Source organism: Papilio polytes, unplaced genomic scaffold (genome assembly GCF_000836215.1).
Source record: "Papilio polytes unplaced genomic scaffold, Ppol_1.0 DF821956.1, whole genome shotgun sequence".
Taxonomy (NCBI): Eukaryota; Metazoa; Arthropoda; class Insecta; order Lepidoptera; family Papilionidae; genus Papilio; species Papilio polytes.
The window spans coordinates 2244151-2267001 of record NW_013527248.1 but is presented as its reverse complement, the minus strand read 5'-3'; the positions used below and the strand labels follow the sequence as shown (position 1 = coordinate 2267001).

The 22851-nt window shown below is 33.7% G+C and overlaps 4 protein-coding genes across 4 annotated transcripts; all 4 read left to right on the top strand.

The window, feature by feature from the left end:
- The first annotated feature begins 427 nt into the window (after positions 1-427).
- LOC106107529 (uncharacterized oxidoreductase TM_0325-like) lies at positions 428-1183 on the top strand. Its single transcript, XM_013288405.1, has one exon. The coding sequence runs from the start codon at positions 428-430 to the stop codon at positions 1181-1183; it is 756 nt and encodes a 251-aa protein (XP_013143859.1).
- Positions 1184-6562: 5379 nt separating this feature from the next.
- On the top strand, positions 6563-11375 carry LOC106107691. Its single transcript, XM_013288668.1, has 2 exons — positions 6563-7249; positions 9200-11375. The coding sequence occupies exons 1-2, from the start codon at positions 6613-6615 to the stop codon at positions 9358-9360; spliced, it is 798 nt and encodes a 265-aa protein (XP_013144122.1). The 5' UTR covers positions 6563-6612; the 3' UTR covers positions 9361-11375.
- Positions 11376-11485: 110 nt separating this feature from the next.
- Positions 11486-15084, top strand: LOC106107690 (protein LAP2-like). The gene is made up of 4 exons (XM_013288667.1): positions 11486-12591; positions 13690-13840; positions 14271-14825; positions 14897-15084. Exons 1-4 carry the CDS (start codon positions 12201-12203, stop codon positions 15021-15023), a joined length of 1224 nt encoding a protein of 407 aa, XP_013144121.1. The 5' UTR covers positions 11486-12200; the 3' UTR covers positions 15024-15084.
- Positions 15085-15676: 592 nt separating this feature from the next.
- On the top strand, positions 15677-21001 carry LOC106107568 (potassium/sodium hyperpolarization-activated cyclic nucleotide-gated channel 2-like). The gene is made up of 8 exons (XM_013288448.1): positions 15677-15942; positions 16259-16430; positions 17652-17942; positions 18267-18468; positions 18584-18675; positions 19117-19302; positions 19735-19924; positions 20417-21001. Exons 1-8 carry the CDS (start codon positions 15734-15736, stop codon positions 20740-20742), a joined length of 1668 nt encoding a protein of 555 aa, XP_013143902.1. The 5' UTR covers positions 15677-15733; the 3' UTR covers positions 20743-21001.
- The last annotated feature ends 1850 nt before the right edge of the window (positions 21002-22851 follow it).

Here is a 22851-nt window from a genome sequence, read left to right as displayed (position 1 = left end):
ATATTTTGGATAAAAACCCTTATGTGGGAAAGAGACCATAAGTTGCTGCCAACATCAAGAAAGCAAGGTTGTCATCATGTCATATCATTTTTATATTTGTAATTGAGAATTTGACAAATATAAACAGTAAAATAAAGTTTTTTTATAATTTCATGCGGATGAAGCCGCACGGGAACAGCTAGTTGAATATAATTTGAAAAACAAAAACTAAAATATTTGTATGTTGATTAATATTACCAAAGTCAATGAATATTGTTGACAAAATAACGATGTAATTATTATGTTCAAGTGAAAAACACGTTTGACTTAACGACATCTTAATAGCCTGATCATTAACTTTCTAACATTTATAACTGTCCCGTGAATTGGATGCCGACGATATTTCATCAAACATTCAAGCGTATCTGTCCTGATAGAAGTATTCAAAATGAGTTTCGAAAACAAAGTGGTAATTGTTACTGGTGCTAGTTCAGGCATCGGGGCATCAACCGCCGTCCTATTCTCTAAGGAGAAAGCTAACGTAGTCCTAGTTGGAAGGAACGAGACGAAATTAAATGAAGTAGCTGCGCTTTGTGTTACCAAGAGACTTATCATCAAAGCTGATGTTTCCAATGAGGCAGATGTTAAGAACATCGTCGAACAAACCGTGAAAGAGTTTGGTAGAATTGATGTACTAGTCAACAATGCTGGATTTGTCCGATATGGGAGTGTTGGTATGGGCAACATCTTGAGCGCTTATGACGAAGTGATGGCAACCAATGTACGTGCTGTTTTACATCTAACCTCACTCTGTGTTGACCATTTAATAGAGAGCAAAGGTAACATTGTAAATATTTCCAGCATCGGTGGTCAAATACCACCAACTAAGCCATTATTGATGCCTTATTGTATATCTAAAGCGGCATTGAATTTTATAACACAATCAATTGCTTTGGAACTTGGAGAACACGGTGTCAGAGTAAATGCTGTTAGTCCAGGACCAGTTGTGACGAATTTCCTCAAAAACTCTGGAATACCGGAGACGACTTTTACTTGGAAGGATTTCGAGTCTGGCACACTTTTGAAGCGAATAGGCGAGCCAGAAGAGATAGCTGATCTAATCATGTTCCTCGCGAGTGACAAAGCGAAGAGTATCACGGGGTCCAACTATATCTCAGACAATGGATATCTATTGAACCGTTAAGTAATTTTCCATGTATTTTGTAGAATCTATACAAATCGGATACTATTTTCAGTATTTTACAAATCAAAACACTTGACAGGTAGTTAGAGCGGGCGCACAAATTTGACTAAACTATCGCATAATAGTTGTGCGATTGTTTTGCAACCCATTCAACTGTTTAGTTGCATAACTTAAAATCGAAAAGTGTGAGCACCTCCATATAAGGTAAAGTAAATCAAAACGAGACTAAACAGTTGTGCCATAGTTTAGTTTCAGGCATGCACACGCTCTTAGTATTGTGAATTTAATTTGAATAACGCTGTATTTTAAATGAATAATACTTTCCTATACAAATAAATAATTAAGATCGAAAACTATGAATGTTACATTACATTTTCTCCCTATATCTTCAACTATTACTATTTATTTATTAACAGCATTGTAACTGGCTTAAGTTAGTATAACAAGGGTATACTCGTATATATAACAATTATTTTGCATTCTCAGCCCTTGCAATTTATTGTATTCTGCAACGAGGCCGGAGGCGGTGCGGCATGAAATAGAAATCCTTTCTACAATTTCGTTATTTGCGATAAAGCTCAAATGCTACTTTTAATTATCTATTAAGATATTAGGTACTGATTTAAACCTTTCTAACAGTGAGTTTTCACTACCGAATAAACTTGTTTTCATACATTTAATTCTTTTTAATAAAAGGTAGATAACTTTGTTTGTTTAATTTTAGTGCCGGAAACTAACTTATGACCGAATACTGAAACGAATCTTGAACATTTAGCTTGTTTGGCGCCGCTTTAAATCTCTAATTTTTATAGGAATTTGGAGTTTTATCATAACCTTATCATATAAGACCCTGTTAAATATTTAAAAGTCGTTTGAGTATTTGCCTATTAGTGACTTAATGAGAGTTTTGATTAGTGCTGTGAAGATTATTATTTATTACTTTATTTATAACTAGCTGTTTCTCGCGACTTTGCCCGCTTAAAATTAAAAAAATATAGCCTATGTTACTCACAGAAAAATTATCTTTCTAACGGTGAAAGAATTTTAAAATCGGCCGAGTAGTTTTTGAGTAATTTCAATACATACAAAAATACAAATCTTTCCTCTTTATAATATTAGTATACATTTAATAAGTTTTTACTTTACGTATGGTTCAGTAACTTTTAATGAGGTATACAGTATAACAAACCTCACAAAATATAACATCGTTAGGTAAGTATTCGTGTGTAAAAGTCCTTTGAAGTCTATGTACATATTTACGTTTTCCCAGTCGTGGAATTGTGGCTCATTAGAGACGTATCGATTTATTAAATTATAACAACCAGGTATTTATTTACAGTTATAAAAATATATCGCCCGCATTCCGTCCGCTTGAAATCACAAAAAAAAAATAAGGGGAAGTAATCTGTGTGTCCTATTTTAATAGCAACAATAAGCAACGCATCTGTAGTTCCTCTTGTGTTGCGGATGTACATGGGCGTCGTTGATCACCTCTGTTTTCCCGCCGCTCGTTTGCCCCCTTATAAGAAAAAAGCAATAAGCGGTATTCAAAATGAAAAAATAAACTGTGTTGCAGATTTCACTTCTATATCTAAAAAAACTACTAATTCTTCACTGAAAAGTAATTTACTTACATCGCATAAAAAAAATTGCTTATTTAAGGTTCAATTTATTGCAAATATTTATTAATGCATTCAAAGAACTAATGAGAAATATCTCGGTTACGGAAACCATTGGCTAATAGCAAATAGGAAACTGGCAACATCTTCGAGACCCATCTCATTAAATATGAAAGGGAACTGAATAAAACTCCAGCAAATTATGCACTTTGAAGATTTCTCATCTGCTTATTGAAGATAAATTACTATATTAAAATATAATATTTCGATTCAAAATTATTTTCTCATTTAATGCATGCACTAAAAAAACTTTGCAATTGTTTTTGCAGGAATCGATAAAACAAAAGTTTGTCTTCAAAAGCCTAATTACATTCAAGGACGTCTGTAATGTTAACAATTTTGGCCCTTTTACGTTTGAAGAAATGTTATATATCGTATCAAGATTGTTGGAAAAATTAAGCCACTAGTGACCCATAATACAAATTTTTGCATATTATTTTCGTATAGAATGGTACTGTGTAAGTACGCGTCGTGTACATATTTCAATATGCAACTGGATGTGGTGAGGCGCGAAATGGAATTCCAACTACAGCGCAATATCGAAATGTTATTTTTTGTCATCGCATCGCGTCGCGTTGCGTTCGCATTGAAAAAGTCGATTTTAATCAAGTACAGAATACGAAACAAGATTTTGAAAATTGATGAAGTTGTTTTTTTTTTGTGCAACAGACTATAATGGACTGTGGGATTTTTTCACATATGTAGTTCCATTTATTACATCAAAAAAATTTTTTTTTAGTTTTAATGTTTTATTTGATTGTGTAAATTAGAACACGATTTTCTAAAAAGTCTGAACTGAAGTATATTAGTATAATAATAACTATCAAGTATATACTAAGATCTATTAATACTTATATTTTAAAGAGAAAAGATTTGTAATTTTGGATACAAGGAAAGTAACTCAAAAACTACTAAGGCGATTTCAAAAATTCTTGCACCATTAAAAAGCTATGTTACAAGTGAGTAACATAGGCTATATATTTTACTACTTTTTTAATTCCACACGGACGAAGTCGCAAGTATTAGTCTTTAACATAAATAAAAACAATGTATACTTCTACTGAACGTATTTATAATTCACTGGAAAAATAATAATTTTCTTAAGGACCCTAGAGGCGCATTGTGCAATTTAAATCTATTAAAACCAAGTTATCGTTTTTAATCAAGCCTTGGACTATAACTTATTTAATTATTTTCACTTTGACATTGCACTTCTGGGCTTAGTGTTGATAAGGTCTAATCCAATGTTTGTTTTCCATTTAACCTATCTCTTATCATGACACATTCAATCAATAGCCCTTCACACGTCACTCAAGCGTGCACTTAAACAAGCTTAATAAATATACAAAATCAATATTCCAAAAGTTAATATTCAAGTAACAATATCAAGAATAGTTTAAACATTGGATGGGTGCAAGTAACCTATTGATTTTAATTTTTATACAATAAATTAAATCGTTATTTTTCATAACAAAAACAACAAAATTTTCATTAACCTTTTCGCGAACAAATACAAGTTAACTCTTAAAACATTGACAAAAAAAAAAACAAGATACTCTATTAGACAATATTGCATTTAAAATTTAACAGGCGCCTTAATTTTACATTGTATCTATTTAATAAGAAAACTGCTGCAAAACATAACGTGGCATTAATCTATTTTCAGTTTTATCTATACTTGTCTAAAACTTATCTATCTAATAAGGGAAAACAATAGAATTGATCCTGAATCCTTACGAGCTAAGTAAATTCGCAAATCTTCATCGTTACGTCCCAAAACATTTAGAGATGATCCCTTTTTTTCGCTTATTTCCGACTTTGCGAGCGATAGGAATGGAATTGCCTCTGGGACAAAAAATTGATTACGGATATAAATCTTTATGTGGATATTTGTAAGTTTTTTGTGACATGAATACAAAAACGTCTATATTTCGCTGGCTGATTATTTTTTTATAACTCTTTCGTAATTGAATGATCTAATGATAGATAACGTAACGCTTCGTTCTTTTTTTCGGATTTTATCCCCATTTAAAAACAAAAGACTGCCCCTAATGATTGTAAATCCAAGAGAACAAAACCACAATCCTTGTTTAGCGCTAGACCAAGAAACTTTAATCAATGGAAAGCCTATTTCTACTCAGTAAAGTAGCTTTAAAAAGTGCTTTAGAAATACCTACCTAACCTCCACCTGTCATCTATACTTAATATTATATAGAGGAAAGATTTATATTTTTGTATTTATTAAAATAACTCAAAAACTACTGAACCGATTTCAAAAATTATTTTACCATTGAAAAGCTACTTTATCTGTAACATAGGCTGATTTATTATTTTTTAATTTCTCACAGACGAAGTCCGGAGCAACAGCTAGTAATTAATAGAATAGAAAGTAATTTCAAATATCAATTTCGACCAATGTACGAATACAGGAAGACAATATTTATAGATATTTAGAAGCAACGCAACAGCGGATGCAGATTACGTGTATCACAATAAAAAAGGGACAACAGTTTTCAACTGACCAAAGATATTCAAACAATCTATAGAGGAAGCATAGTTTACACTTCACTTGAAACATGTTTCACATAATCTGTTTTCGGTAGTCAAAATCACATACGAACAAATAATTCGAACACTGAAAAGTGTCTCGGCGTATCCAATTTGACATTGAGAGATCAAATAAAGTTACCGGTAAAAAAATGTTGTTCCCTGTCTAGTCTATACATTTCGTAAATATCTTTGGAAACGACAAGCTGTTTTTATGTATCCGTTTAGTGTGAATTGCCCTTAACTTGTCACGTCAAACGAGGGTATCTAAATAAAAGTAATCTTGACGAACAATATACAGTGACAGCAACTCTTGATAAGAAATTATATGACGTGAGATTCTAATGCAGTCATTTCTGTGACATCTTTTTAACATAACGTTAATAATGGTGAGTTAAATACGAAATTTAATTTTTAAAAAATTCTGTGTGAGTGAAAAGAGATAGTTTCCGGAGTCATGTAGTTTTTGTTGTAGATAAGTCTGTTAATTTCTAAGTGAAGTGACAACCTGAATATTCTACAGGTTTAATAGTAATAGAGTGTCAAAAAATAGCATCCAATTAACAATAGGTGACAAACATGTGTATTCAAAAAGTATTGAACATAAAATTAAGTATAAGGAAGAATTTCTATTAGTAACATAGAATGTAATAAGAAGGGTAAGTTAAGTGTAATAAAAATCAATTACAATTTTGATGATTTGAATCGAATGAATAATTTTCTATACTGTTCGTCTAACTAGACTCTACAAGAGCAATAAAGTACATGAAGAGGATATTAGTTATTCTGTTTATAAACAAATGCAGTTTCTGTACAATATCAAGTTTTCCTAAACTGTTGATCACCGCTGTGTGCAGACGTATACTGACAGAAGCTACTACCACGAACACGACCCGACCCGGCCGAAAGCCGCACATGCGCACAGGATAGTGGCCGCCATCCGCAAATTAAGGCCTGACGTAGCACAAACTCTGCGCACTCGGAATCACGATAAATAAATCAGTACAACGAAAAATATAAAACCAGTGCTAAAATACGTTACCAATTCTTCCAATACTAAACGATACGATTGACGTATTCAGGAAAGCACCCGCCCGCCGCACTGTCAAAACAAATCCGCGCTTTTGCGATGTAAACATGAACGAACGTAAGTTATTGTTTTTCATATTCTCATTATTATTTTACTGTTTTTACTGCGTTAACATGTGGTACGTGACACACAACGGGCACGAGGACGCGGTGGATGTCGGGAAAACGATTAAATTTGCACCAGAAATAATAAAGAACAAATCAGAAGCAAGACCTGTTGTGAAGACAAAGAGCATTCCATTGTTTATTAAAGATGCGTGTAGTGCGTTACAAGTGTTTACTGAAAAACCGTTAGTTGAACGAAAGAAAACTAACAAAGAAAATATGGAACCTGAGAACAATACAATCACAGCTATAGGAATCACTACATTCCTTATTATATTAATTTTGAACGCTGTATTAGATGTGGTTAAAGCGAAAGAGGAAGAAAGAGCGAGAATGAAGCTAAATCCTGATGGTGGACGAAGACATTCTTTGGCAGAGTTCGCTAACAAGAAGACATTGAGAAGAGAATCGAGCAAGTTTGGTCTCCAACTATTTCAGATCACAGAAACAGTAGTTTCGGATGACAAAGAAGAAAGTAAGATAGGATCTCAGGCTCGTCGTCGTGTGCCTTACTTTAGGGGTGAATCAATTAACTCTTATCTAAGTGATAAGAAAGGCCTAGGAGAATGCTCAGCGCCAGCGTCGGTTGAGACGCCAGTGTCTGATGCGAAATCCATGAAAAGACAATCCATTGCGAAATTATTTGGTACGTATCTAAATTTTGTCTAATTGCATTCTAACTGTGACAGCACTATAAATGTGAATAAATCTTGTGCTATATCTTACTTTTAATTAAACTTTCATATTCTTTAATTGTGATGTTAATTTTTTTCATAAAATTCTGTGAATGTAAATGTTTACCTTTACTATCTTTTCTTATTTTAACTCATATCTTAAATTATCTGTTTTATTAATCAAGGACTGCCTGACGAATGAAAAAGACTAAGGTAATTTTATCTTCTAACACATTTCCTTTATATTTTCTTAGATTTAGTTTTATTTAGATGGAGCAAATTAAATCCTTCCCTTGAATGAAATTAAAATAAAAATTATTATAAGGTAGTTAGTTATATCTTTTTACTCGACAATTTTAGTACCTGTTATCGATCGATTCTTCGGTCAAGCCGACTTTTTCCTATTTTGATTGTACAGTTTGAGATTTTTAATTCGTGTTAATCCTGATAGACTTATATTGAAACATTTCTTTACTTGAAACATTTTTGTCTATAATCTAAATGTACTTATTTGAATATTGCTAAAAGTTTGGGCTTGGTCTTCTCAATATTGATCTCCACAACATCATCCTTATCTCACTATTCTAGATTTTTTATTTTATCGGATATTCGTTTAACCAAACCTATCGGATCCATTGTCAATGAACTTAGTATTTGTTGATTTTTTAGTTCTATGGGTCCCTTCATTTCCGATACTATCCCTCAAACACTGCATATTAATTAATATTCTGGCCATCGATAACTGTATTATCAACAGATTTTACACCTCATTAAACATTAGTGATTCCGAGCTGCTAATCACAAGCATCTAATGCATCCATGCAATTACGTACTCAACTAGTTACATAGATTTATACCACTTATAGATTCAACGTTTGTGTGAATATTTAGATGCGTTTTAATTGGCTTAGTATTCTGCAATATTAATTTGCTTGTATTCCCTTTACCTAATTAAGCAGCTGATGAACAAAGATACAAGTTCTAGTAATTTTGATCGATTATAGTAAAATTTGTACCAAATATGTAAGTAATTTCGTAATTATGTAATAGTAAATGACGAAAGGAAAATTTAAAAACTACAAACAGGTACTAAAATTTGGTTTTGCAGGAGGTTTGAATACCATACCTAAAGCTAGACTAAGCTCCAAATTTAATTTTGTTTGTCTATCACACTTATATAATAAAGTAACCAGGCTTCATGTTATTGTATAGCTTCAAGGGATAAGCACATTAGTCAAAAAATGATGCAACATTTATTATGATATTCACGCGTCAGCTTTTAAAAATATTTTAGCTAGACATAGTTGTTTAGAATGAAAATATAATGCAATTGTTTTGAACATCGATACATTACCAGATATCCAATTCAAGAGATTTTTGAAGAGGAAGTCTTTATGTGCCTCTCCTTCTCTGTCTGTCAATTAAGGGTAGGCAACGCATCTGCAATTGTGGATGTCTATGGGCAGCGGTCGCTTTCTGTTTCGGTGGATTCCGGTGGCCACTTGCTCGTTTGTCACCTTGTTATAAAAAAATGAAGAGGCTTTCAAACTAACTGCTATTTATTCTTCTATTTTGTGTTCTGTATGTAACCTGTTAGGCTGAAAAATATGATCGTACATCCCTTCTTCTTCTCAATTATTTAAGACATTTGCTTTTTAATGTCTAAGCTCAGAACTCAATCAGTTGGCACCTTCGATGCTTCCTCGTACCAATTCGTTTTGTATTGCATTTGCTTAGTGTGTACTCACTTAAAACAAAACCGAATATCAAAATTTGAATTCTGGTCGAAATTAACACCTAGTATTATTTTACTTGAGACAAATCACCCAGGAATCTTAACTAATAAGTTTAGAGCGCTAGATTTTAAAATTATTTTAATTTTTATTCAGCCTATATCTGTAACCATTGTATCTGATTTGCAGGAGGCAGACCAGCTCCGATGGCGCGACGATCATCCTTCCCCGTATTACCTCTCAACCCTGAGATCCAAGCACTGATGCTGAACAGTCGACAAGCATCTTTTGATAGTGATGATGAAGGAACCAAGAAGAGACGTCGAGTTCGCATCTTACGTAGATATTAAGTCTTCACACAGTACTCATTGACATTGATAAATATGCTTTATGATGATAAAATACGGTATACATTTGCTGTAACACCTGAGGGTTTATCATGAATATTTATGACAATGTTTTCGTAACGTTATTGATGAAATTTGTGTTAGGTTTCTGCATTAGGAGGAGTAAAGTGTAGGACAAAATCTCATACAAATTTTGTCCTTGTACGTTCTTGCAACTGTCACAATTATTCGTAATAGAACCTCTGTTCTACAATATTGCTATCATTCTCGTTCTCATTGAGATAAACAGAGATAGCAATAAAATTGGATGTGACGGTAATACACTTCAACGAAATGCAATGAAATTATAAAAGTTTGTGATATTATACTTCGTAGAGAATTTTAAAAAGTAGATATTTCACATATTTCTAATATTTTATTAAGGAAATATTAATACTATACAAAGAAATGTCTTTCTCATATTATGTATTCAAGTTTTAAAGTCTAAGTAAAAATGACGTTTGTTGAAAATCGTTTAATATTCCGGTAACACGTTTAGGATAATTTTTAATGAGTATTCAATAATATTAAAATTTTAATGTTTCTGCTTTTAAATTTAAAATGCTAATATAGGATGACTTAAAATTCTTTAATATACTTTAAAACAGTATTTTATGTCTAGTCAGAACTTGAATTAACCTAGTCACTTTTGCTATAACCGTATAGGTACATAAAATCATGTTTCTTCATAATTATAAATAGACAAAATATGTAACCAGTTAATGTTTTATCGACTTCCTTTTAACAGAACATGTTGAGAACATATTCATCTAACGATCATAAAATATGTCTAAGAAATGTTTGACTAAGTTTGAATGTTTTTTCACATTTAAATAATTTATTACTTATTTTATAAAAATAGATATTCGTGTTGAAACTATATTGCTAGAAACACTTAAACGTTAAGTTTTGTTACCTGTTTATGGTAGTTATTTATTACTTTATTGATGAAAGTATATTCTGTTTTGACTATAACAATATTATCAATTTAAACAATCTTAGTTAGTGTAGGAATAAAGGAAATAGTGGTTTATTGAGGTATTATGCACTCCGTGGACTAACACGAAAATTTGCCAGAAAGTGTAACGAAATCTATAAAATTTGTATGATATTTGTGTGTAATTTTCCTCAATAGGGGTGCAGAATTACGTACAAATTGTATCGATATCTTTTCTAATGCGTTATTTCAAATTTTAGTGCTATACCCTAGTCTAACTATTAAGTGTAACTATTTATTAAGGTTATCTTTGAGAAGTTCTTTTTTTTTACATTCTAAACATTTGTTTCTGCTGTTTTGTGTATAATTATAGTTTTCTTAATATTTTTTTACATGGGTTATAGCAGTGGAAATAATACCTAATGATAATAAATTAAAGTCTGATTTATTGTTAGTGGTGTGTATGTGTGTTTTTTTTTTCTATTTAAATGTGATTTAGAGGCGGCATCAGTGAAGTATGCAGTCATAAACGCAAATTAATTTAACTCACGCAATAACTGTTTATATCTTTGCATGTGTCAGCGATGGTACTGATCTGTATAAATGGATAGGTAATTGCTAGGTGACAGCTATTGATTAGTTCACACTTACTAGCGTACATTGATGTTAATTTAATATCTAATATTAGTTCCAATTCTCATGACCATAACTCTCAACGGAAATCAAATTGGCACAAAGTACTATAGCCTATCCAATTTTAGAGATCAGTGGATTGTACTTCACTAATGTTGTCCTAAATTTTTTCTACTTGTAATTGACATATTGGCTCTTTCATGCTGATGATATCTCTTTTTCACTGTATTTTACTAAATATGTCTAAATTAAATTGATAATTTAAAATTATAATTCTTTCAGATAATTAAATGTTAACCTGGAACCGTTGTTTAACTTCCTTTTGGAACCATTTAGAAAAAGCTATTACTTCAGTTCTAACTTACGCTTCAATTGAATAGTGGAACTGTTCAATATAGATCACACATAGTACGGACTATTGCTCACCGGGTAGTCATCTACAAATATTAAAATCGAAAATCATATTGCTATATGGCGGGATTCGAACCCAATACCTGCATTAGAAGACAAGTGCTTAAACCCCTGAGCCATCGCAGTACTAAGGCACTTAAATAACACTTTTTACAACCAGTTGACGTACATTCTCATTGTTTATCCGTCTAGTTGAAATGCCCTCGAGTTATTTGGATGGCTGCCAGTGAGCGGTGCATCACTCCAGATATTGGCTCCCGATATTTTTGCGTTAAATATTTTATACAAACAATAAACCGTTTCGGCGAGCGCCAGATAAATGCATTATCTCTAAAGTGTAGACCTACATGATACGTTCATCTTTTGTTTTATAAATTGTTGATGTTACCTTATCCTGCTCTATCTCTTTGAAAAGACAAAGACGACACGATGTTTTATAAAGTAAAAAAAATATTTTTTTATTAAATTGAAAACCTCTCGTCTCTCCACAGTCTAATTATAAATGTTGGGCAAATGAAAGACCTTGTTCCTGTTTAAAAATAATCGTACGCCCGTACGTGTTATAGAGATTCAGTTTACAACAGACGGGAATATGAAAAGCTCGTATCTTTGATTATTTTTTTGTGGATTTAATTGTGTTTAATCTTCAGTGAAATGTTCAAAAGAAAAAATAGTGTGGATAAGAGTGCTAATAAATGATTTATTTAAAAACATTGATATGGTTTTCAAATTAAATAGAAAACATAAAATGACATAGAAATATTTGCCCGCTCGAGTGTTATCCCATTTTCTCCGAGAGCGAAATCAGATTGCATCATTAAAAATGGATTGCGTAAAATCTAGTACGGTACTCCATTGGAATTATAGGGGATTTACAAAATTTCCAATAGAGCACTTACGAGGCGAGGAAGACGATGTAACAGATATTTATTTAAAAGAGAATCTAATATCGCGTGTCCCGAACGATATTGGTAAACTACGGAACCTGGAAAGTTTGTATTTAACCGGGAACGATATTACGGAACTGCCTCGAGAGATCTCCCAGTTGCAGCGACTCAAGTGCCTGGATGTGAGCGGGAACCGATTGCGGGGTGTTCCAGACGAGATCGGGGAACTTAGGGAACTCAAGTTCCTAATATTGGACGAAAACGAGCTTCGGGAACTGCCATTGAGAATGTCAGAACTGAGATCACTGCGCTATCTTTCGGTTTGTGGTAATCTATGAAATAATTTATTCGTGTTTAGTAAAAGCAAGAAAAAACACATTTAACATTATAGTTAAACTTTTACATTTCGATTGTTCAACAGTGAATATGTTGCCCGCGACTTCGTCCGCGTGAAATTGAAAGTTCAAAACTTACTTTCGCCCCTATTTTCAACCTATTACCGAAAGTATTAACTAAGTAGTTACTACGTAATAACAGAAATCTAACAATGCAACATTCCAACTTTCTAAGCCCGGTACTTTGTGATTTTTCGGTTATCTTTTATTGTTTGTGTTGGCAATATCTTCTAAACTATTAGTCCAATTTAAATACTGTAAAGGACAAATTTAATCTACATTAAATTCTCCTGACAACAAACGCATTTATTAGGATAAGGATTAATATTGAAACGGTGAAAGAATTTTGAAAATCGCTCCAGTAGTTTTTGAGTTATTTCAATACATACAAATATTTCCCCTTTATAATTAGTATGTTTTTGTTATTGGCTATAATTAGCTAGTGTCCTATTTTTGTTTTATTAAGTTCACTTAACTGCGATATCACGTTATCATTATTAATGGCCTGAAATATAATTTCGAGATAAATTAAAAACAAAATACAAATGAATCTAGGAAAAGTAGTTTTATTATCCTATAATTGGTAACACAACAGTGGAGCTTTACATTCGTAGTGTGTTCCGCTCGTAAAATTGAAGACCCAGTTTTTAGAGATGTCTGTAGCATTGCTATGCGATATATCAATTTTTATGTTTCCTCATTAGACTTGTTTGCCCTGCTTTGAGCTTTCGTGATTTACTCATCTTTCGAAATCATCATGTAATACCGGAAAAAGCATCAATGTATAGTGCGTTAGAATTTTATGACTTTAAGAGCGCGCGTACACCTTTGACTAAACTATCGCACAACTGTTTAGTCGCGCTTTGATTTCTATGAGCTTATATGGAGGTACGCACTCTATTCAATTTTAGTTGTGCAACTAAATAGTCCAATCGACAATCGCACACATTTAACTTTTATATAATAGCGTATGCAGTTAATGAAAATAAATAACTGGCTCTATATAATAATTAAATGTCGTTTTCACCAGATAACAAGTTGCAATGGTTGCCACAAAGACCGATCTACAATTATTTCCACTGCGAGTTTAGATTCTGGCGAAATCCCGGCTTGAAGACTATACCTTATTCGCTTTGGTATCACATGTTTCGAGAACAACAAACTAGAAGTCTTAACATAGGGTAAGTGTAAGTTAGGATAAGTTAAAACAAACGACCTTGTGTTTATCGCTCACGTAGGGTCAAGTATTCGTCCACCAGATCGATGAACTTCCGTTATCTAAGTCGTTCACCCTACTTGATCAAGTCAAATTTCACGCAATCTGTCTTTTACTTAGACTTAGAACGGACGCACACGTTTGACTAAACTTGCAACCTTACAACCGTTGTGAGATTGTCGATTGTTTTGCAGTCAATTCAACTGTTTAGTTGCACAACTAAAAATCGAGTAGTGTGCGCACATACATATAAGCTCAGAGGAATCAAAGCGAGAGTAAATTGCGCTATAGTTTAGTCAAAGGCGTGCCTCTTATATTGCTCTCCACTATCCATACAACTTGGCGTAAATTTGTGTTTTAAGAACTTATTCATCACATAAATAATGTTATTTCAGATCTTTAAATATTACAGAGAATCGACAAGTATCAAACAATATGACATGTCGTTTAACAATACATCAGGAATGCAGAGAATATGAAATTGACATCAACTGTCCACCCCAACATAAGAATATTGTCGAAACTGGACGTTACTCCCCGCCAAGCCTCTTCGAACTTACAAAAAGAATCGCCTATCAAATGATTTTAACAACCGTCAAACAATATACAACTAATTTTAATATATATTCCGATAGAAATAATTATTATTTAGACAGTAAAAGCAATGCATTAGCTAATCTTGAAAAAACTTTTGATACATTGGCAATCGATAATAATGTTGAAACTTGTTATGATTTTAATAAATACCAGGAGCCAGGAATTTGTCAATATTCATACAAGAAAAGTGAAAGAAGAAATTATTACGTACCGAAAGATATAATCGAAATGTTCTATACATTTCTTCCATATTTTATTAAAATTGAATTGTCCAATGGACCTATTTCGAAATGTGATAACGCATACTGTAAGAAACCAATTTTTGATTATCTGATCTACGAATTTTGCATAGAGTAAGTATTACTTTACTATCAAGTATTTCTACATTGTATTAGTCGTTTTCTAATGTTTTTTTTATTTCCAGGAAAATAATACTCATAGATAGCAGTGAAGATGTTATTTTAAATGCAAATTTTTGTTCAAAATCCTGCGCTGATTTTTGGAAATTAGGGAAACAGAATATAATATCATGGAGATTGTTAAATCAATAAAAGTGTCAGATAAAAATTTACTTTGTTCATTTAAAGTCCGTTTACCTTACCAGATTTCGCTGAGTACGTAAAGTGTAAATATCTAAGAGAGTCAGTCACAGGACTGGATCGAGATGATGATAATAGTCTTTTGTTATCGAAGAACAAGGCCTATTTTGGGTCCCTGTTACACTCTAGTTTATTCAAAAGTAATAAAGAAACAATACTTTTATTTCATACTAGCTTTTGCCTGCGACTTCGTCCGCGTGGTATTAAAAAAAAACAAAAGTGAGTTGCCTATGTGTTCTTTCAGACTATCCTCTACATCTGTACCAAATTTCATCGAGATCCATTCAGCCGTTTAGGCTACAGACTCTAACAAACATCCATCCATCCATCTAAACTTTCGCATTTATAATATTAGTGAGAAGTAAAATAGGTAGGTGTGGGAGGAACAGCTAGCGATCTCTCAAGAAAATCGAATAATTAAGTAGACATTAAAACGACTTTGATTAAGATACCACCATTGATGATGGTAGCTACTCCTAGAGGAGCTAAGGACCTAGGAATCTACTTAGATCATCGGCTGGCGACGCCTGCATCATCTTTTTTATATAACCTCCTTATTACGACAATCGTTCTGAAAATAAAGAAATATAATTATGACAGTTAAAAAGAAAATACTATAAGAACAAACAATATTCTCAATTATTCTGTAAAATTAATAAATGATGTTCATTTCAAGATATTCTAAGGTTTACGAGGCGAAGGAGGGAGAAGTGAAAACGGATGCTTCTCACGGTTACTTCGAAGGACATAAGTGTTTCTTGCCACTTGACAAGATATCCACTTATGAAATACAATGCAGTCGTTTTAGGAAATTCATCCTTAAACTTATATCGGTGCACGCGGGTGACGTCAGAGCCAAAAATATGTTCAGGTAAATTGTATAACATTTTTCTTCACTGTGAAGTCCACTACTTGGTGACCATGGTTGACTAAGGTCTAGTATCAGATTTAGGGCTACGAGTAGCCAGGGCGAAATTTGACATAGTATAATGTGCAGATTTTGGCACCCCTTTCTGTCAAACGCCCTGGGCAGACAGTCAATCACGGTCTACCCTGACGCCGTCACTGTTAAGGCATAGTCATCCTAACTTAGGGTAACCTCGAGTCCCTAAGATTGGAGAAATCAATTTTAAACCACATCTACTGCACCTATAGAGTGTAAAATCCAATGTTTTGGTCTTTTCAAGGTCTTACGCAGCTTTATGTATGGAAAGACAGCGACAGTGTAGGCATTATCCGTTCTCAATCCATCCGTTTAGTAGAGTGCGATTGTGGTTAGAAGCTCTGTTTGTTATTATCATGCTGTTGTCTAACATCGGCGTTGCTGTATTGATCAGCAGAACTAAGCCTGACGTACACGTAAGTATGCGTAGGAATCTTCTTACTAATATTATAATTACGAAATTTTGGATGGATGTTTAAGTTTGTAGTCTAAACGTTTGAACGGATTCCAATGATTGGTATAGATGTAGAGCATAGTCTGGAAGAACACATAGGATACTTAATTTTTTTTAATTCCATTCGGGAGGAGTCGCGGTAAGATACTGTTTTCCAAACATGACGAATATATTTCAACTGAAAAATTGTGGATAAAATAATTTACTCGTATTCTGATCCCGTCAGAGCTTATTAAAGGAAAGCAAAGATATTGTGATTAGTCCTATAGAAAATTGTAACAAGTGGAAAATAATGTTTTGTCAATGTCTTCTAATACTACGAGTATATTAGTAAAACAAAATATCTGCATCCAAACGCGTAGATTTCTATGCAACTGTATGAAACATGAGTTTATAATACAAGCTAGATTAAAATTTACATTTAAATTTGTAACACGCGCTTCAAAATAAATCGTCAAATAGAATTATTCGTCACGATGTACCGCAGCATACAAAACCCCTATGTTTTGAATATTTAGCTTAAATTACAATGTGCGCAGCGAACTCGTTTGCTTAATAGTACAGGTGCGGGATGTTGCGACCACAATGAACCGTGTTAGCGCGAAATATTATGCTTGTGATGTAATTTGATACTATCATCTACACATATATTACATTATAATTGAGTTTCGTCCTTTTCTACAAGAAACAGAAGAAGAATGAGATTTTTTTATATATCATAAGGCGGCAAACGAGCAAGCGGCCACCTGAATCCGCCAAAATGGCAAAGCGCAATAGCGGATGCGTTGCCTACCCTTAATCGATAGAGGACACGCACAAAGAGAATATTTCCCCTTCTTATGTGTCTGCACCGTAAAATTCACGTTCTCTTTCTATTCCAATGAAAGAAAAAGCGTAGGAAGGAATAGGGACTAAAGTTAGGCCTCCGGCACCACACTCATTAGACGAAACACGTAATTGCTCGCACTTTACACCTGCCTTATGTTTCGCCGTGGTATTGCTGGGAGCCAGCCGACCCATTCGTGCGAAAATGTTAAAGCGGGCTCTACCACTGTCAGAGATGATTTCATGACGTCTTAAAGGGAATTTAACAAGTAACATGGCAACGATTTGCCTTTCGAGTTCACAGTGGCAGTCGTGTTACTCTTTTTTCATTACTCACAAGAATCTGTTTCTCTTCCAGGATTACTTTAGTATTGCTGTCAAATCTTTAGATTTATTCTATATGTTTAATATATTCTTCAATTTCTTCACCGGCTACATAGAGGGTAATACTTGTCAACGAGTTGTCTTAGATTTGAGGAAGATCGCTAAGAAGTACATTACTACTTGGCTCATTATTGACGTGACGTCATCATTGTCGTGTTTGGATCTGTTTTACGAATCACGCAATGTGTTGGGGTCTCTCAAGATATTAAGAATGCTCACTCTTTATATGTACGTGAAGAATTTGGTTACAGTTTTGAAAATAAAGGTTAGTTTTTGTTAAATTTACAACTTTATATGCACATTTGCTCCTTTATTGCAAAGCCATTTTGACATAACTTTTGATTTTGAACATAAAAACTTGCCGAGAATATGCTATGATTTTTAAAGTTAAGAAACTGACATTTTCCTTTGTTGAGGTACAAAATACAATCTGCTCAATTTTTTATCAAAGGTGCAAAACAGAATAAAGAATACCGTATCTAATCAAAAAGTTTTTAATTCACTAAGGTTGTATGCGAACTGAAGACGGTTAGGGACTGTTTCAGACAATTCGAGACCATTCGTTAGTTCATTAGGCATTTATTTTCAGATGCTATCAAGAACTTTAGTAGAATCGAGTCTGTTTATTCTATCATATTTAACTTGGAACGTGTATTTCCAATTTATGGTGGAGTTTATGCTAGAACAAAGCTATCAGCCGGAACATCCAAGGAATTGTTCTTGGCTAACGATAGGAAAACTATGGAATCAAACATCTACAACTAGATTCGTTTATTCCTTTGACAGAGCTGGTGAGTATGGATTATAATGAAATATGTACCTTGATTAACAACACTTTAGGATTCATATTGCATTGATTTTTTTTAATTATTTTCTTTTACCTTTCATGCTTGTATGTGTGTTCAGTGGGCATGTTACGAGGCAACGCTAATTTGAACCTCTTAAAAACGGATGGATGTTTCGAAAACTTTTTCATGGTGGCCTGGGTAATTGCTAAGGTAACAATGCAGTATTCTTGAATATCATTTTGTTCTTGTCATCATCATCATCATCCACTTGCCCTTATCCCTTATGGAGGGTCGGCACAGTATGTGCTGCTCTTCCATACATCTCTATCAGCCGTCATATCTGAATCCACTCCTTTCTTAAGCAAATCATTTTGTTCTTATGTTTATCCACAATTATCAGAATCTCACTTAGAACTAGCTGTTGTTCGCGACTTCGTCTACGTGAAATTAAAAAATATAGCCTGTCACTTTGCGATAACATAGCTTTCTAATGATGAAAGAATTTTTAAAATCGGTTCATCGGTTTTTGAGTTATTCCAATACATAAAAATACAAATCTTTCCGCTTATAATATTAGTATAGTTTATGGTGTTTCTTATACATTTAAGACGTAGATTTCAAGTACCAATATACTTGTTTAAACAATTCTAGATTATAGTTTTACACTGCGCTTTCAAATACATAATTGCACTCTTCGGGTCTGAGTCAGCACGGGCTAAATACTTCATGATGCAGCAACAGATCGAGACGTATATGAACCAGAGGAAGTATCCCTCTAATATTAAGAAGAAAATCATCAAGTTCTACTCATTAAGGTTCCAATCGCACTTCTTTGTTGTAAGTATTCGTCATAGGAACATTTTTACTATACAAAGAGAATATTTCCCGTTCCTTGCATCTCCACCCTTTCTCTTTGTTGTCCCACCCTATCATTTTAAGAACAAGGGGGTCGATTGTGGTCTCCTACAGTAATAGATGTCATGGTGGTTTTTACAAATATAATGTTCGTAATATACGGTATTCTTACCACGATTGTGTTGCATGCGCCATATTCACGGACAGACTGGAGCCCAATGACTGACAGAACTATTTGTGCTGAAATTTCGGGAGCTAAAACAACCCATTCGTGATAAGAAACGCGTAACTTACGAACATCATAGTCGAATAATATTTGAATGTGTGGGGTTTTATACATATACCTTTTCTTCTCTGAAGTATAGTAGGAGGCAGTCGTTACGACGATATAAGGACAATGACGTCATTTTATAGGAGTCTCGTATGATGTCTTGTGTGTCGGGACAGTTGCGTGAAGATTTGATAATGTATAGCGGTCGTCAGTTGATGAGAGATGTGGCCTTTTTGAAGCACATACCACGAGCTCTGCTATTAGAAGTTGGCCTGAGGCTGCAGATGGTATTGTTTATCGCCGGAGATGTTATAATGAAGATAAATACTATTGGTAAAATTTTAATCAAAGATTCACAACTGACATACTTAGAGTCGATTCGTTACTTAAGTCCTTTAATGCAAACTAACTCCATTCTTGGGAAAGTTTGACAGTATGACATATCAAGTGATCAGTCGTGTTTAAAACTAACAACACCTTATGTTCTTGTATGGCCATTACAGTAAACCTCTCTATAACGCGGTTGATTGGCCCACGTTATAAGAGTTTTAGGTTCCCACCTTATAACGTGTTTATCAACAGGGCAAAGCCATAAATCACGTTATAGGTGGTTCACCTTTTAATAATTGTTGTATTAGCGTTATTTCCGATATTTTCCGTTATATGGTAGGTACAAAAATAATGTAGAGATTCGCGTTATAAAGGGATTTACTGTATTTCGAATTAAAGATGAAATAATGCTTTCTACGCTTACGGATGTGTTATATTTTACGGTATTACGTTGATGCTGGCAACACCTAACATTGAGTTATTTCACTTTTCCAGGTGACTGTATGTTCTTTATCGACAAAGGTACAGTCGCGATCTACTCTGAGTCTGGTAGAGAAGTGTGTCATTTAGAAGATGGGGATTTTTTCGGCGACATCGCTCTTACAATGAAACACAAATTACGCACCGCAACCGCAGTAGCTGTTACCAATTGTGAACTGTTTAAATTGAATAAGGAAGATTTTGATAGTACAATAGCTTGTTATCCAACAGTTTATGAGGAGATTGAGAAGGTAGCTGCAAGTAGACTGGAAAGAACTCATGTGTTAGACGAACATCATAAGGCGGAGACCAAAATGCTTAACGATTACGAAAACATGTAAACTAGAAAATTATATAGTTTTAGGAATATTTCATTGAGAGCTTGTCCCACCACTGGCTGATAGAGGCTCAGATAGCTAAATGACGTCACAGATATTTTACACGTTGGATTGTTATCAGACAATTTACAATTTAGTGGGACAGGCCCTAAATATTCTATTAAATAGATACAGTTCTATTCAGTACTAGAAACTAAGAACTCTGTTATTGTTAATATGTATGGAATATTAAAATATAAAAGAATATAAATAAGAAACAAACGATTTTAATTAAAATTTATTTAAATTACCATTACAATTTAAAATATAAAAAAGTATGATTAATACTGGAAATTTAAAAATCGATTAAAACAGGTTATTTAACGAGAATCATTTTTTAAAAGAATTTGTCGTATCTCGGAACATATACGAGTCTTTGTAGAATATAATTTTAGCGAGGAAAGGCCTTATAAGACAATATATTTGAAAATAACTATGCTACTTTTGAAATTCTTGATTAAAATTATGGATTATTTTATTTTTATATAATAATTAAGTGTAATTAATCTAATTTTAAAATTTCACAAACACCAGACACAAAAGTTCATAGTAATCACATATTCTTAAAAATAGTGGAAAAGCTTACTAAAATAATTTAATAAAAACACAAAAGTATTTATAAAGCGTTGTTCAAATGTTATCTCACTATATCTTTCTCTCTCGCACACACAAGAAAATTTTTGATTCGATTTTATTTTTTATATCAAAAAACTAAGATCTACATACATTTATAATCATATATTTCTAAATATTTTATATTAGAATATAGCTAACGAGTAAGCGGTTAGCTGGTTTCGCCGAAATAGCGAAGCTGCTATCCGTAAACATCAGCAATTTCAGATGCCTTACATTACACGAAGACGCTCAAAAATATATATCCCCTTCGTCGTCTCGTACTCTGCTAAATGCACCTACCCTTCCCATCTTACACCTACTAGAGTATACCTAAGTCGTACCAGTTAACCGTAGATGATACCGAAACACATACCACTAAACATATAGGTATCTTTGTTACAAAGAGAGCGAAAGAGATGACTATACTTTTGTACAGACAAAAGTGAAAACACTATAAAAATACATTACAGCTATTAGACAAAACATTTAGCAAGACAATACAATCGTAAAGTTGCATTGCGAATACTTTTACTATTGCTATCTCTGTTTTGTAAAGAATGAGAGAGATGGCAATACACAGGAGTTTCCCCGCATGCGGGTTAACGAATGTAAATGATTAGTCGATGTAAAGAAAACGTCGTGCGGGTACTTAGTTTATATTTATAATATGTGCGGTGAGGAAAAGTAAGGAATATCGCCCCATGCGGGCCTTAACGACTAAATGAATTTTCTCGCATGCGGGGGCTATCGACTAATGAACATCTCTCGCAAGCAAGCCCTAACAACCAATTAATTTCTATCATATGAAGGCCCTAATGACTAACTTAATTATTTCGCATGCGTGCCCTAACGACGAACTGATTTCTACCGCATACCGGTCCTAACGTTAATTATCTCCCGTGCGTGCCCTAACAACTAAATGAATTATCGCATACGGGCCCTAACGAATGATTGAATTCTCTTGCATGTGGGGCCTAGTGACCAATGAAATTCTCTCGCATGCGGTCCCTAACGACTAACTATATTCTTATGTGCGAATCCTAACGTCTAACTGAATTCTCATATGCGAGACCTAGCTACTAACTGAATTCCCTCGCATGCGTCCCTTATCAACTAACTGAATTATCGCATGCGGGCCTTAACGAGTAACCGAATTCTCTTGCATGTAGGCGCTAATGAAACTTTCTCGTATGAGATCCCTTACGACTAAGTGAATTATCGCATGCGGGCCCTAACGATTAACTGAATTCTCATATGCGAGCCCTAACGACTAAGAGAATTTTCTCGCATGTCAACCCTTCCGACTAAATGAATTCTCTCGTAAGCAAGCCCTTATGACTAAGTGAATTCTCTCGCTTGCGATCCCTTACGACTAAACGGATTCTTTTACATGCGTGCTCTAACGACTAACAGAATTGTCTGACATGCGTGCTTTAGCAGCTAACTGAATTCTCTCGC

What these genes read in the sequence shown, in the direction of transcription:
- LOC106107691 (XM_013288668.1), top strand. Translation starts at nt 6,613, where the DNA reads ATGTGGTACGTGACACACAACGGGCACGAGGACGCGGTGGATGTCGGG. An exon ending in ATCCATTGCGAAATTATTTG is followed by an intron (nt 7,250 to 9,199) that starts GTACGTATCTAA and finishes TCTGATTTGCAG; the next exon opens with GAGGCAGACCAGCTCCGATG.
- LOC106107568 (XM_013288448.1), top strand. Translation starts at nt 15,734, where the DNA reads ATGTTCATTTCAAGATATTCTAAGGTTTACGAGGCGAAGGAGGGAGAA. An exon ending in GAACTAAGCCTGACGTACAC is followed by an intron (nt 16,431 to 17,651) that starts GTAAGTATGCGT and finishes TTTCTCTTCCAG; the next exon opens with GATTACTTTAGTATTGCTGT. An exon ending in TGGCCTGGGTAATTGCTAAG is followed by an intron (nt 18,676 to 19,116) that starts GTAACAATGCAG and finishes AAACAATTCTAG; the next exon opens with ATTATAGTTTTACACTGCGC.
- LOC106107690 (XM_013288667.1), top strand. Translation starts at nt 12,201, where the DNA reads ATGGATTGCGTAAAATCTAGTACGGTACTCCATTGGAATTATAGGGGA. An exon ending in ACTAGAAGTCTTAACATAGG is followed by an intron (nt 13,841 to 14,270) that starts GTAAGTGTAAGT and finishes ATGTTATTTCAG; the next exon opens with ATCTTTAAATATTACAGAGA. An exon ending in ATCTACGAATTTTGCATAGA is followed by an intron (nt 14,826 to 14,896) that starts GTAAGTATTACT and finishes TTTTATTTCCAG; the next exon opens with GAAAATAATACTCATAGATA.
- LOC106107529 (XM_013288405.1), top strand. Translation starts at nt 428, where the DNA reads ATGAGTTTCGAAAACAAAGTGGTAATTGTTACTGGTGCTAGTTCAGGC.